The sequence below is a fragment of the Nerophis lumbriciformis genome, linkage group LG25 (genome assembly GCF_033978685.3).
Source record: "Nerophis lumbriciformis linkage group LG25, RoL_Nlum_v2.1, whole genome shotgun sequence".
In the NCBI taxonomy this organism is placed as follows: Eukaryota; Metazoa; Chordata; class Actinopteri; order Syngnathiformes; family Syngnathidae; genus Nerophis; species Nerophis lumbriciformis.
Window position 1 is genome coordinate 27,874,440 of NC_084572.2, and position 16,436 is coordinate 27,890,875.

Below are 16,436 nucleotides of genomic sequence, written 5' to 3' on the forward strand. Positions count from 1 at the left end.
CCGTTTTCTTGGCGTTGAGTTGCAAGAAGTTAGCGGACATCCATTGTTTAATTTCATTAAGACACGCCTCCAGCTGACTACAATCCGGCGTGTTGGTCAGCTTTAGGGGCATGTAGAGTTGGGTGTCATCAGCATAACAATGAAAGCTAACACCGTATTTGCGTATGATGTCGCCTAGCGGCAGCATGTAAATACTAAAGAGTGCAGGGCCAAGAACCGAACCCTGAGGAACTCCGCACGTTACCTTAACATAGTCCGAGGTTACATTATTATGGGAGACGCACTGCATCCTGTCAGTAAGATAAGAGTTAAACCACGACAAGGCTAAGTCTGACATACCAATACGTGTTTTGATACGCTCTAATAAAATATTATGATCGACGGTATCGAAAGCAGCGCTAAGATCAAGAAGCAGCAACATAGATGATGCATCAGAATCCATCGTTAGCAATAGATCATTAGTCATTTTTGCGAGGGCTGTCGTAGTTTGGAGTAAGGTTTGACCGGAATATTGATGTTGTGCTGGTTCATGGTCTGTCTTCCTTGGCACTTGGTAAAGGCGGTCGCATTCCTCTCCCCTCCCTGTTTTATTCCTGCTTGCTCATTATGTCTTGTCTATACTTTTTAAGAGCCTCTTTTTGTGCGCTGTCCTCCGAAATCTAAATATTTAAACATGGAATTGATAGGCTGGACTCTCGACTCAATTGACAAAATCTTTTTGACAAGGAAAAGAGGTTTGGGGAATCTGGCTGCCCTGACGGAATGTTCACTATTGGCGAAATGGAAAATCATGTGCCTCTCAGTGCTTTTTATCAAGGACGTGGAAGACATCTTGTCTATTTGGAATGATTGCAGGGCATCTGCTGATTGGGCTGGGCATTGCTTTGGTGTATCGTCAAATTCGGAAGACGATGGCAGCCTTCCATTGCCCATCGCAATGGAAGGCATGGGTCGAGCTGTGAGGACACAGACTGTTGCGATTTCAGAAATAAATCATGAGTTGGATCACATCACTGAAAGGCTTACTGAAATGCGAAAATTGATTACTATGAGAGCCAGCATGGACGAATGGATCAGACAAGACATTAACAAACCCTCCAGTTTCACTTCTCTTTGAACTAATTTCTACATGAAAGTGCAAAGAGTTTGCAATGTTCTTTCATGCTAAAGTTCAAGGCATCCATCCAGCCATCCATTTCCTACCGCTTATCCCTCTCGAGGTCACGGGGGTGCTGCAATCGGGCGGAAGGCAGTGTACACCCTGGACAAGTCACCACCTCATCGTAGGGCCAACACAGACAACATTCACGCTCACATTCACACACTAGGGTCAATTTAGTGTTACCAACCAACCTATCCCCAGATGCATGACTTTGGAGGTGGGAGTAAGCCGGAGTACACGGAAGGAACCCACGCAGTCACGCATTAAAAATACAATAATTCCTGGAAAACAAATAGCTACTCTGCAGCCATCTATTCAACTTCAGCTGGCCCATTTCACTCCTGTCACTGACAAAACAGTTGAAACAATCATCCACAGTCTGAGTCCATCAACATGCTGCCTTGATGAGTTACCCACTAGATTTCTAAAGTCTGTGCTGAACAGTTTGTTACCACAATTTGCACATCTAGTAACATCTCATTTCAGACAGGAACATTTCAAAAGGCCTTAAAAACTTCTGTCATTAAGCCCCTCTTAAAAAAAGAGTAGTCTTGACGCCACAGTACTGAACAAATATCGGCCCATATCAAACCTGCCATTTTTGGACAAAGTCCTGGAAAAAGTTGTATACCACACTTAGTGACAAACTCAAACAATGAGTTTGATATTTTCCAGTCAGGCTTTAAGCCTGACCACAGCCTTGAAACTGCTCTGATCAAGGTGACAAATGATATCCTTTTGAACACAGACACAGGAAGTCTTGGTTCTGCTGGAACTAATCGCTGCCTGTGACACATCTTATTACAGAGGTTAGAAAACTGGGTGGGAATATCTGGTTCTGCTTTTAACTGGTTCAGATCCTATCTCGATCACAGGACATACTCAGTTGGAAGTGGTAACTGTGTCTCTGACCAAATGTCTATGACCTCTGGGGTTTCTCAGAGCTTGATTATTGTGCATGCTGCCACTAAGCCAGCTAATACACAACTTCAATGTGTCCTACCACAACTACACAGATGACGCTAAGATCTCTGTGTCACTGACTGCAGGTGAATGTCGTCGGCCTGTTGATTGACTTTGCCGCTGCATGGAACAGATCAGTGTGTATATGCAAAACAATTTTCTTCAGCTAAACTCAGACAAAACCGAAATCATTGTCTTTGGCCCACAGAAGCCAGGAGAAACTGTTTTTTGTCACTTTGAGAGCCTCTCACTGAAACCTAATAATCAGTTAAGAAATCTCGGTGTAATAATGGATCCAGACTTGAACTTTAACAGCCACATTCAATAGTCAATAACATCATGCAGCTTTTTACCACCTAAGAAACATTGCCAAAATCAAAAGAATAGTGCCTAAGTCAGACTTAAAAGGACTAATCCATGCCTTTGTCTGACTACTGCATAGGGCTTCTCACTGGGCTCTCTAAACGAGCAGCTGCAGTACTTTCAAAATGCTGCTGCTCGAGTCCTGACTAGAACAAGTAAATAGGACTGCATTATTCCAGTGTTTAGGTCACTGCACTAGCTTCCTGATGCTCAGACAGTAGACTTTAAAACAGCTCTGATTGTGAACAAGTCTTTTCATGGTCTTGTGCCAAAGTATACATCTCTGACATGTTGGACCCATATGAACCATCTCGGGCTCTGAGAACTTCAGGAATTTGTCTCCTAGTGGTGCCCAGAGTCAGGACCAACCATGCATTTAATTTTTTGCTCCTAAAATCTTCAATACTCATTCAGAAGATGTGAGCAGGCCTCATTGTTGGCAATGTAAATCCAAAAAACACTTCTATTTAATTGTACATATGACAACTGACAGTATTTTGTCTACACCCTTCGATACTAAGTTTATTTTGATTGTTTTATGATGATTATATTTTATGATTTTAATTTGAATAATGTGTATTTTATTTTTGCCTCGTGTACCAGTTGTGCTCTATAAATAAACTTGCCTTGTTTTTTTACACTCATATTTTGGACTAAAAAACAATGCCTCTATAGTTGTACTACTTTAATATTATTCGTATTGTATTGTTTTTACATGTGTTTTACTTTGTTTCTGTATATTTTGCTTATTGTATGCGTATTTTCCATTTTTTAATTTATATTACTCCTATTACGCACTTTTGTCAGTAGCTGCTGCATTTAAAACAAATGCAATGCAAATAAAGTTGGCTAAACTTTATTATTTTCTGACTCACTAGGGCTGTGAATCTTTGGGCACCACATGATTCGATTCGATTCTTGGGGGTAATGATTTGATTCAGAAGCCATACTATTTAATAACATTGGTTACCAGTTCTATGATTAACTACATTCCTCCATAAAATAGATAAACTGCTATGATACATTTCTATATTACTTAGAAGACAATCGGTTTTGTTTAACAAAGTTCTACCAAAACATGTAATAAAAAGCGACGTTTGATTGTTTTGAATTGATTAAGAATCATTCCAAATAAAGTATTTTATTTTTACACCCCTACTGACTACAGTTTGACCCTGGAACAGACTATTCCCATTGACATGATTTCTGAAAGAAAGAGAAAAAAAAATTAAATTCAGAATTTGGTGCTCTGCATTATGCTTTCAAAGGGTTGAACAAGTGTTAAAGAGAAAATGAATATAAATATGTTGTGTTTCCTAATGTAGGACACAGTGAGACATTACTTTTTGGTTTAATGGCTGCCAGCATTTTCATGAAAGACCAACAAAATGAATGATGGCGCCATGTAAAAATGAATGGCTGACTAACATAAATCCGCATGAATGAACACGAAGGAATGAATGGATAAAGTGCAATGAAAGTGAAAAAAAAAAAACACTTGCACTTCCTCCATTCGACCTCCGGGTGTCAGTGCTCGTCCCTCCCCCAAAGTGAGCAGCGTGCTCCCGGCTTGAAAGCGCGTCACCGCCCGCTGCCACAGCTTGGAAGTTCTCACACAACAACAACATGCCTGGACGCCGTGGAAGAGAGACACGCAACGTGGGGAAGAGAGAGTGACGGAGGAGGAGGAGGAGGGGTGATGGTGCTGCCGAGAAGAAAAAGTCTACGCACCCAAAGAAACTGGAGGATGAGGAGGGGAGCCGCGCCAGGCTACCGACCCCCGGCACTCTCGGGATCCCGCCAATAGCGCACCGTGCCCGGACACACTTCGAGGAGAAAAGTTCGGCGGGCGCGCGGTGCCATTCCTGTACAATGGTCACAAATGGGTCTGAGCTGAACAGCACCGCGCCGGACCCCGACGACACAGACGCCGCCTCTCTGAGCCGCCCGCCGTGGGTCACCACAACTTTGGGCTGCTTCCTCATCTTCACCATCGTGGTGGACATCCTGGGCAACCTGCTGGTCATCTTCTCCGTCTACCGCAACAAGAAGCTCCGCAACGCAGGTGGGTGCCATAACCTGGAGAGGAGCTGCGCGCGCAATTAAACGGCGGCTAAAACACTTAACTTTAAATTACGACGTTTGACCAAAATAAATGAGTTCACTTTTGTAGTTAAGAAATTAATTACTTTCTTTGTCGACGTTTTTTTGCGATGTAGGATTGAATTTAGTGAAGTTATAATCTTGGCTAGATGTGTTTGATGGTAAATTTAGCAAGTTGACGCTAACTTGTTTAACAAACAAAATGGCGGAAATAAGCTTGGCACCGTTTTATTTGTTCTATATTATTTAAAATGTGTATATATGGTGATGTGTGTGATTTACTCAATGGTGTTGTTTTGAATTTGGTCAAGTTTGTCTACAAATAGGAAATAAATTCAAGCTACTAAACAAAACTCCTATTTCGGGATTTTTCCATTCTGTCTTTCTTAACTGCACCTGAGTGTTGTATTTCAGAATCAGGACAAGTTAGGCAAGTATTATAGGTAGTGTACAGCTTGCCTATAATACTTGCATTCATCAGCAACAACGACAACTTCAAGCAAATAATACAGTGACTAATATGAACTTAAAAATGCTAATTTTATAATTACAACACAAATGTGACCGAATTCAACCCAAATTGCAACATTAGTGGATAAAAAGTTGCAGTGTCTTTAAGAATCGGATGATGATGAAAAGACATGTTTCGGTCAGTGATTCTCAAACTGTGGTACGCCAAAGAATCACTTAATTAAATATTCAAACACAGTGTTACTGTTCAAACTGTGTTTAAAGTTAAAGTTAAAGTGGCAATGATTGTCACACACACACTAGGTGCGGTGAAATTATCCTCTGCATTTGACCCATCCCCATGTTCACCTCCCTGGGAGGTGAGGGGAGCAGTGAGCAGCAGCGGTGGCTGCGCCTTGGAATCATTTTGGTGATTTAACCCCCAATTCCAACCCTTTATGTTGAGTGCCAAGCAGGAAGGCAATGGGTCCCATTTTTCGTAGTCTTTGGTATGACTCGGCCGGGGGTTTGAACTCACGACCTACCGATCTCAGGGCGGACACCCTAACCCAGTGGTTCTCAAACTTCTTTTCACTTTAGTACCACCTTGACTCTCCAAGTACCACCATAATGACCGACATTAAAATACAGTAGCATAGCAGGCCTAAATATTCAATAAAAACTAGGCAGAGGTTTAATTCAACACGTACCGTATTTTTCGGACTATAAGTCGCAGTTTTTTTCATAGTTTGGCCGGGGGTGCGACTTATACTCAGGAGCGACTTATGTGTGAAATTACTAACACATTACCGTAAAATATCAAATTATATTATTTATCCCATTCACGTAAGAGACTAGACGTATAAGATTTCATGGGATTTAGCGATTCGGAGTGACCGATTGTTTGGTAAACGTATAGCATGTTCTATATGTTATAGTTATTTGAATGACTCTTACTATAATATGTTACGTTAACATACCAGGCACGTTCTCAGTTGGCTATTTATGCCTCATATAACGTACACTTATTCAGCCTGTTGTTCACTATTCTTTATTTATTTTAAATTGCCTTTCAAATGTCTATTCTTGGTGTTGGGTTTTATCAAATCAATTTCCCCTAAAAATGCGTCTTATATATGTTTTTTTCCTTCTTTATTATGCATTTTCGGCCGGTGCGACTTATACTCTGGAGCGACTTATACTCCGAAAAATACGGTATATTTAATATTTTTGGCCACTGAAACATTAAACACAGTTTGAACAGTAACACTGTGTTTGAATATTTAATTAAGTGATTCTTTGGCGTTCCACAGTTTGAGAATCATTGACTGAAACATGTTTTTTCATCATGATTTTGATTTGATTTAGATTTATTGGTCCCCTTGGGGAAATTCATTGTCACTGCCGTACATTTAAACACTAGACATTACACATCACAAAAAAAAATAAAAAAAAATAAAAAAGAAATTACAAAAAGACATCATACATGACCAACACACATTTACAGGCTTGTCAGACAGGTCGGCCGGGCCTGCTGTTAAGGGCGACAAAAGCTGCAGGGATAAGGCTTTTCCTGAGGCGGGCCCTCCGGAATTTGATAGTTCTGTACCTGCGCCCTGATGGTAGTGGGATGATGTATTGGTGTCATCGTCCGATTCTTAAAGACACTGCGACTTTTTATTCACTCGTGTTTCAATTTGGGTTGAATTCGGTCGCATTTGTGTTGTAATGATAAAATTAGCATTTTTAAGTTCATATTTGTCACTGTATTATTTTCTCTTTTGTCATAAAGTGCCCAGGTTCTTCTACCGTAAAGATTTTTGTTGAATTCGGTCAAGTTTGTGTGATGACTTTGCGGAAAAACGCGCTGGTTGGGCAATTAATGGAAGCTCACTATGTAAAACAGGGTAGCTTTTTCACGCTCCCATTTGGCTGTTATTGTTTTATTTGTTCTGTTGTTGTTCTCTGATTAAGTGGACGCTTTCTGTGATTTCGGGCGACTTTTGTCAATTTTGTCTCGTAATTGTCTCCATGTTTTGTTTGTAAATGCATTGATTTAGTAGATTATTTAAAACTACACAGCATTTGTCTTTTCAAACAACTAATTTGCTTCATTGTTTTGGATGAATTCATCCTCCGGTTGCCTGTTTTTGGATGCACTGATTCTTTACTTGGCTACCAACGTAGCCTCGTTGGCTGTTTTTGTTGATAGAGAATATACTGTATGTGTTGTCATTATGACAGCGAGGCTCACATGGACCGGCCACAGCCTACTTTCTCATGCGGATGTAATTTCAGTGACCCAAAGCGAGTGAGCGCGCTCAGAGGAGAGGCGAGGGAAGAGCAACAACTGAAGCAATTATTGACAGTCGGAAGCCAAAAGGGGAAAGCCCGCCACCACCGCCGCCGCTTCCCGGCATAAATGCTTCCCATGCCGTTTTTTTTAACCCCCGTTATCGATGCTACTCCGAGCTCTGAGGTCTAATCTAATGATGGAGGCTATTTCTCCATGTGTGTCGTCCTTTTTAGATTAGCTCAGTGGTGTCTTCCCATCAGTAAGTCTGAAAAACGCTGAGTTATCGTGCAGGTATTGTTTCATCAGCCGTTGGAGCTAGAATGGAAACAGTGTACAGGTGCAGGTACAGATTTTCACGTAAATTAGCAAACTCTTGATGGGAATAAATATGTTTGGCCACACTTATTTGGCCGGCAGGCACAAGACATTAAAACAAAGTTGGGAACTTGTTAAAATTAGGTCCTGACGTAGAGCAACTCAAACATAATGTTGAAACAACATACTTTTTGACTGTTTAATCAATGTTGGGTTCTGACGTTGATTTGACCATTGAATTTTGGTCATTTCCCAAACAATATTCTACAACACAAATACAACGTTGAAACAACATGCTTTTTGACGACTTTAAATCAATGTTGGGTTCTGACGTTGATTTGACCATTTCCCAACCAATATTCTACAACACAAATACAACGTTGAAACAACATGCTTTTTGATGACGTTAAATCAATGTTGGGTTTTGACGTGGATTTGATCATTTAATTTTGACCATTTCCCAACCAATATTCTACAACACAAATACAACTTTGAAACAACATGCTTTTTGACGACTTTAAATCATTGTTGGGTTCTGACGTTGATTTGACCATTGAATTTTGGTCATTTCCCATACAATATTCTACAACACAAATACAACGTTGAAACAACATGCTTTTTGACGACGTTAAATCAATGTTGGGTTCTGACGTTGATTTGACCATTTCCCAACCAATATTCTACAACACAAATACAACGTTGAAACAACATGCTTTTTGACGACATTAAATCAATGTTGGGTTCTGACGTTGATTTGACCATTTTCCAACCAATATTCTACAACACAAATACAACGTTGAAACAACATGCTTTTTGACGACGTTAAATCAATGATGGGTTTTGACGTTAATTTGATCATTGAATTTTGACCATTTCCAAACCAATATTCTACAACACAAATACAACGTTGAAACAACATGCTTTTTGACAACGTTGAATCAATGTTGGGTTCTGACCTTGATTTGATCATTGAATTTTGACCATTTCCTAACCAATATTCTACAACACAAATATGTTGAAATAACATGCTTTTTGACGACGTTAAATTAATATTGGGTTCTGATGTTGATTTGATCATTTAATTTTGACTATTTCCCAACCAATATTCTACAACACAAATACAACGTTGAAACAACATGCTTTTTGAGGATGTTAAATAAATGTCGGATTCTGACTTTGATTTGATCTTTGAATTTTGACCATTTCCCAACCAATATTCTACAACACAAATATAACGTTGAAACAACATGCTTTTTGACGACGTTAAATCAATGGTGGGTTTTGACGTTGATTTGATCATTGAATTTTGACCATTTCCGAACCAATATTCTACAACACAAATACAACGTTGAAACAAAATGCTTTTTGACGATGTTAAATAAATGTCGGATTCTGACGTTGATTTGATCATTGAATTTTGACCATTTCCCAACCAATATTCTACAACACGAATACAACGTTGAAACAACATGCTTTTTGACGACTTTAAATGAATGTTGGGTTCTGACGTTGATTTGACCATTTCCCAACCAATATTCTACAACACAAATACAACGTTGAAACAACATGCTTTTTGACGACGTTAAATCAATGTTGGGTTTTGCCGTTAATTTGATCATTGAATTTTGACCATTTCCAAACCAATATTCTACAACACAAATACAACGTTAAAACAACATGCTTTTTGACGACGTTAAATCAATGTTGGGTTTTGACGTTGATTTGATCAATGAATTTTGACCATTTCCTAACCAATATTCTACAACACAAATACGTTGAAATAACATGCTTTTTGACGACGTTAAATCAATGTTTGGTTCTGATGTTGATTTGATCATTTAATTTTGACTATTTCCCAACCAATATTCTTCAACACAAATACAACGTTGAAACAACATGCTTTTTGACGACGTTAAATAAATGTCGGATTCTGACGTTGATTTGATCATTGAATTTTGACCATTTCCCAACCAATATTCTACAACACAAATACAACGTTGAAACAACATGCTTTTTGACGACTTTAAATCAATGTTGGGTTCTGACGTGGATTTGACCATTTCCCAACCAATATTCTACAACACAAATACAACGTTGAAACAACATGCTTTTTGACGACGTTAAATCAATGTTGGGTTCTGACGTTGATTTGATCATTGAATTTTGGTCATTTCCCAACCAATATTCTACAACACAAATACAACGTTGAAACAACATGCTTTTTGAGGACGTTTATTCAACGTCAGGTTGTGACGTCGATTTGACCATTGAAATTTGACATTTCCCAACCAACAACGTGGATCCCACATTGAAGAAATTGAGAAATTGAGAAATATAACTATTTTACAACGTTGTTTCAAAGTCAGTTTTAATGGACATGTATGTATAATCAACGTTGTATCAAGCTGTATTTAAATGTGCAGGACTGCAGTCCGTTTGGGTAGGTCTCTTTGTGTAATTCGCCATCACGTATGTGTTTATATTTGAAATTGACGCAGTGGGAGAGAAAACAAATGAGTAAACACAATGACAAGCAGAACAAATATGATTAGGAATACAAATGAATGTTCTTCTTTCTACGTCACAACCAAGACAGAGTGTGCCTGTGAGTGTTTTTAGATGGGGAGGGCCCACATCAGTCCCCACTGATTGTTGAGCAGAGTGATGCATGCTTTCATGTCAGATTCTTCAAAAATTCAAGAAAACTTTGCTTTTATGAAAGAGTATCTGTTAGAGCAGGGAACATTTGGGCACCTTACAATTCAAAAGCCACGATTCGATTAAAAATCGCTTATTAATGCATCTTTAATTTATGTATATTAATGCAGTTTTACATTTCTTTTCTTTTCACTAAATTAGCGTTGATCACTTGCAACTTTTAAAAGCAGTGCTTTTGTTATAAGAAACAATTAAATTAATTCCCATTACATTGATTAAATGAATGGAAATGTGTGCAAAACTGGAACATAAGTGTCCTATAATAAAGGAGCTGGTCGGATCTCTAGGTGAGGTGACTCACTGCAGTCAGCCACCTTTTAGAACTGTCTGCATTACAATATTTACAATACTTTTATTGATGTTTACTAATTGATTGTATAATCGTCCATGTCCGAATTGCGATGCATCTAAGAATCGATTATTTCCCCCCACTTCCAGTGTCTGTCGGGTTGTGAATACTTGCTAAATAGAGGCAAAAAATAAAAAATAAACCACGTGATGTCAGTGCACCAGTCGAGGAAAATGAGCAAACTACTTAAATAACATCCTGTAATTTGATTTTGATATAATTTTTTTATCTTGATAGATTGAAAATTAACACCAATGAGTGGACTAATGAACATTATCACATAATTTATTTAGAAAGTATAAATAACAACAAATAAAAGTGGAATACTATTAACTGCAAACACGTAGGTGTAAAAAAAACAACAACATTATAATTTGTACATTTTCAGAATGTCCTTGTTCTGTTTTTAAACAAATGTGTCTTTATTTTTAAGTTATTGTGCCGTGATTTTACCAGATTTTTCTCCATGTGGCCCCCAAGCTAAAATAAGTTTGACAACCCTGATTTAGACAAAGTTTAGCTGCCGGATTTTAGATAAAATGACAGTTAAATCAATTTTTCAAACAACTTCGTCTCACACTCGTTAGCTAGCCAGCAAGGTACAAGCTAACAATCTTACCATAGTGTGCCGTGAGATACAGTCTGGTGTGCCGTGGGAGGTTATATAATTTCATCTATTTGGGTTAAAAATATTTTTTGCAAAGCCGTAATTATAGTCTGCAAATTATGTGTTGTTGTTGAGTGTCGGTGCTGTCTAGAGCTTGGCAGAGTAACCGTGTAATATCCTACCATATTAGTAGGTGGCAGCCGGTAGCTAATTGCTTTGTAGATGTCGGAAACAGCGGGAGGCAGTGTGCAGGTAAAAAGGTATCTAATGCTTAAACCAAAAATAAACAAAAGATGAGTGCCCCTAAGAAAAGGCATTGAAGGTTAGGGAAGGCTATGCAGAACGAAACTAAAACTGAACTGGCTGCAAAGTAAACAAAAACAGAATGCTGGACAACAGCAAAGACTTACTGTGGAGCAAAGACGGCGTCCACAATGTACATCCGAACAAGACATGACAATCAACAATGTCCCCACAAAGAAGGATAAAAACAACTGAAATATTCTTGATTGCTGAAACAAAGTAGATGCGGGAAATATCGCTCAAAGGAAGACATGAAACTGCTACAGGGAAATACCAACAATACAGGAAAAGCCACCAAAATAGGATCGCAAGACAAGAACTAAAACACTACACACAGGAAAACACCAAAAAACTCCAAATAAGTCATGTGACAGGTCGTGACAGTACACCTACTTTGAGACAAGAGCTATATCTACGCATGGTTGGTTATGGTTTAAAGTCATATCCAACAATTGCGTTTTTACTGTCAACTGAGTTTTTTTTTTTAATGATTTCTGCTGGTGGTGTACCTCCGGATTTTTCAACTCAAAAACTGTGCCTCGGCTCAAAAAAGGTTGAAAAACACTGCTCTAGATCTCCGACATTGCTCTGCTTTTAATGCTTGCGTATCACTGATATAGTGTCATAAAAACAAGATCTGCTTTGCAAAATGAGCAAGGTATTCATGTATTTTAACAAGAATAGGAGGAAATATTGTCACACTTAACATGTTTTCACCCACAATGTTGATGCGAGTGGCGGTGCTGACTCACGTGCTCCGGGAAAACATGAGGTCACGACTATGTCGACAAATTTATTTGTCAGCGACAAATTTTGTCTTTGACATTTGTCAACAATGTCGATAAATCGTTGCAGCCCTACAGGATGTATTTGTGTCGTCACGGTGATGTAGTGCGTGTATGCACGCTACAACAGTGTCTTCTTCCTGGCTGGATGTTAATCGTAATAAGTAGATGCAGCTTAGTTTCACTTATTTATGGTTGCCACTAGGGATGTCCCGATCCAGGTTTTTGCACTTCCGATCCGATACCGATATTGTTTTTGCATTTCCGATCCGATACCGATACTGACCGATACTGGCCTATCCGAGCATGTATTAAAGTTTAAAGTTATTTAGCCTACTTAGTTGTCAGAATCATGTTGAAAAGGGTTTTAGTACTCCTGATAACAACTAACCAGCTGAATTAGGGGAGTTTGAAAAATACACAATGTTTGGTAACAAGAAACTGACCTGTTTATTCAAGGATAAACACAAAATAGACAAAATTATACATGACAAACAGAAATGGCATCATTGAACTAGGGCTGGGCGATATGGCCTTTTTTAAATATTGCGATATTTTAAGGCCATATTGCGATACACGATATATATCTCGATATTTTGCCTTAGCCTTGAATGAACACTTGATGCATATAATCACAGCAGTATGATGATTCTATGTGTTTTGATTGATTGATTGAGACTTTTATTAGTAGGTTGCACAGTGAAGTACATATTCCGTACAATTGACCACTAAATGGTAACACCCGAATACGTTTTTCAACTTGTTTAAGTCGGGGTCCACTTAAATTGATTCATGATACAGATATATACTATCAGATATATACTATCATCATAATACAGTCATCACACAAGATAATCACATTGAATTATTTACATTATTTATAATCCAGGGTGTGGAGGGGGGCGCCGGATGTAAGTGTCAAAAAGACAGCCAAAAGAGTTTGATATGTGAATAAATCTAAAGTTAAAATATAGGGTAGAAATGCACCCATTTGCAGGAAATGTAGTCTTGATTTTCAAAATTTTCTTTCAAGGCTTGCATGTCTACATTAAAACATTCTTCTTCATACTGCATTAATATATGCTACTTTTAAACTTTCATGCAGAGAAGGAAATCACAACTAAAAAAATCACTAACTTTTTCATACGGTGTTGATGTGGAAATTTTTGCCTCAGCATTTTGATTGTGTGGACGTGTGGCACCGAATGGAGATAAGCGTCTCGACAGACGTCACAATATTCGAACAATGATGACGAAAACTGTTTCCTCTGTCGTGTCCGTGTGTCGAAAATTGTTATGCGCTTATTTTTTTATTTGATGTTGTGCGTGGCATAGATTTGCTATGCGCAGAGGACGCTTAAACAGTGCACAATTGCACAGGCGAGCACCTTAGAGGGAGCGTTGCTCGCACGGCTGCGCTAGCATCACAGCTAACGTTAGCCATGCTGCTACCTCTCTGCTCGGGGATGACGTATACGTATGTGACGTATGACGTGACAGTATGTGACGTATGTCGTGACAGTATGTGACGTGTGTAAGAAGGTGCACTTGCTGTCTGTGAGAGGGAGACACAGGAAAGAGTGAGAAGAGTCTGTCGTGTAATGCCAGCAGCTAAAAGCAACTGCGTGAGAATTCACAGACCTGTGGATGTGTTGAAGGTGTGCTGGAAAATGCGGAACGGAAATTACTGAGCAGCAGAAAAGTGGAATGTATTATTTAAATCGGTGCGTTGGAAAACACGGACCGTAGTTTTTTTTTAAACTGCATCTGGATCGGCATTTTCCCATGCCTTGCCGATACGCAATTTTTGGCAAATATCGGCAGCCGATCCGATCCAAATATCGGATCGGGACATCCCTAGTTGCCACCCTGAAATTATGTGTGATGTTAAGAGTTCTATTTAGTAGCCTAGTAACATTTGTGAAGCTGTGACGTGTCATCGGGGCTTGCCCTGACAGCTGTGTGTCTGTGTGTGTGTGCAAGTTGACAGTTGACATTAACTGTCAAAAAAATCAATCAAATCAAATGATTAAAATTCCCATGTGCGTCGATCCCCTACCAAGCTGTCCAGAACTAGAACGCTGGCATGGAAGTGCGCCGCGAGTCTTTAGAACAAAGTGTGCGGCGAGAGGGGCGACAAGAGGTCTGTTTAGGGACCGGCCCTCTTTGAAGTAGTGCCATTAATTACAGCTAACTACATGCAAGGAGGGCATAATGCAGCAGCAGCAGCCACACCCAGAGTTCAATGGAGCATGCGGTTAACTCTTATATCCAATCATGAAATGGCCCAAACGAAAAAGTTCTGACCATTGTGATTAAATAATTGTGCTTCATAGGGTCGCGGTCCCTCGACTCCGTGTCTCAGAGGGGCCGCTTTACAATTCATGACGGGGACGTGTGCGTGTCTAATTCGCGGCTAGCACATTTGTCTGTTAGCTAATGTCAAAATGTATGCTAATTGGCAGACTGGTCGATTGGCGTGGAAGCACTTTGCCAGGGCGGGCTGACGTCACAATTTGGTAATGGTGGCTCGCATTCGCAAGGTGTTTCTTTTGTGTTGTATCGTCTTCACAGCAAATTGTTGCATTTCTGGTAAAAATGTATTGTTGGTAGGGACGTAACAATATGAAAATGTCTTATCATGGGTATCGTGACCAAAAATATCACGGTTTTCATTGTTATTGCAGTATTGTGCTCAAAAAGTACTTATACACACACTCATGTTTGACCAAGTTATTGTGTTTTTTAAATACCGCATTTTTCGGATTATAAGTCGCTCCAGAGTATAAATCGCACCGGCCGAAAATGCATAATGAAGAAGGCAAGGCAAGGCAGCTTTATTTGTATAGCACTTTTCATACACAAGGCAGACTCAAAGTGCTTCACAGACAACAAAGTGAAATGAAAGAAAATAAAAGCAAAATTAAAATGCAGATAAGTCTGACATCTTCAGTAAGTTTATTCCAGCTATTTGTTGCATAGTGACTGAATGACGCTCTCCCTTGATTTGGGTTTACTCTGGGAACCGCTAACAGATTGGTCTCAGAAGATCTTAGTGATCTAGAGCAGTGTTTTTCAACCACTGTGCCGCGTGTGACGTGAGATACAGTCTGGTGTGCCGTGGGAGATTATCGAATTTCACCTCTTTAGGTTAAAAATATTTTTTGCAAACCAGTAATTATAGTCTGCAAATGATGTGTTGTTGTTGAGTGTCGGTGCTGTCTAGAGCTCGGCAGAGTAACCGTGTAATACTCTTCCATACCAGTAGGTGGTAGCCGTTAGCTAATTGCTTTGTAGATGTCGGAAACAGCGGGAAGCAGCGTGCAGGTAAAAAGGTAAAAAAAGGTGAGTGCCCCTAAGAAAAGGCATTGAAGCTTAGGGAAAGCAATGCAGAACAAAACTAAAACTGAACTGGCTACAAAGTAAACAAAAACAGAATGCTGGACAACAGCAAAGACTTACAGCGTGTGGAGCAGACGGCGTCCACAAAGTACATTTGTACGTGACATGACAATCAACACCAAAATAGGAGTGCAAGACAAGAAGTAAAACACTACACACAAGAAAACACCGGAAAACTCACAATAAGTCACGGCGGGATGTGACAGGTCGTGACAGTAGACCTACTTTGAGACAAGACCTATAGTTATGCATGGTTGGTTATGGTTATGGTTTGAATTCGTATCCAACAATTTCGACAACGACTTTTTACTGTCAACTGAGTTTCGTTATTTAATGATTTCTGCTGGTGGTGTGCCTCCGCATTTTTTCAACGCAAAAAATGTGCTTTGGCTCAAAAAAGGTTGAAAAACACAGATCTAGAGGGTTTATATAGTGGGAGCATATCAGTGATATACTTCGGCCCTAGACCATGTAGTGATTTATATGTGAGCAGGAGGATTTTGAAATCAATTCTCTGATGTACAGGGAGGGAGCCAATGTAAGGATTTAAAAATTGGTGTAATGTGCTCACATTTTTTGGTCTTTGTTAGAACTCTAGCAGCAGCGTTCTGAACAAGCTA

The 16,436-nt window shown here is 39.4% G+C and overlaps 1 protein-coding gene across 1 annotated transcript in view; it reads left to right on the forward strand.

Moving 5' to 3' along the window:
* The first annotated feature begins 4,360 nt into the window (after nucleotides 1-4,360).
* The window catches only part of mtnr1aa (melatonin receptor 1A a), a 158,675-nt gene continuing 146,599 nt past the window's right edge, over nucleotides 4,361-16,436 (forward strand). The window contains exon 1 of the mRNA XM_061984114.1: nucleotides 4,361-4,553. Within this exon, the coding sequence (XP_061840098.1) occupies nucleotides 4,361-4,553 (193 nt within the window). The remainder of the gene's footprint in view (nucleotides 4,554-16,436) is intronic.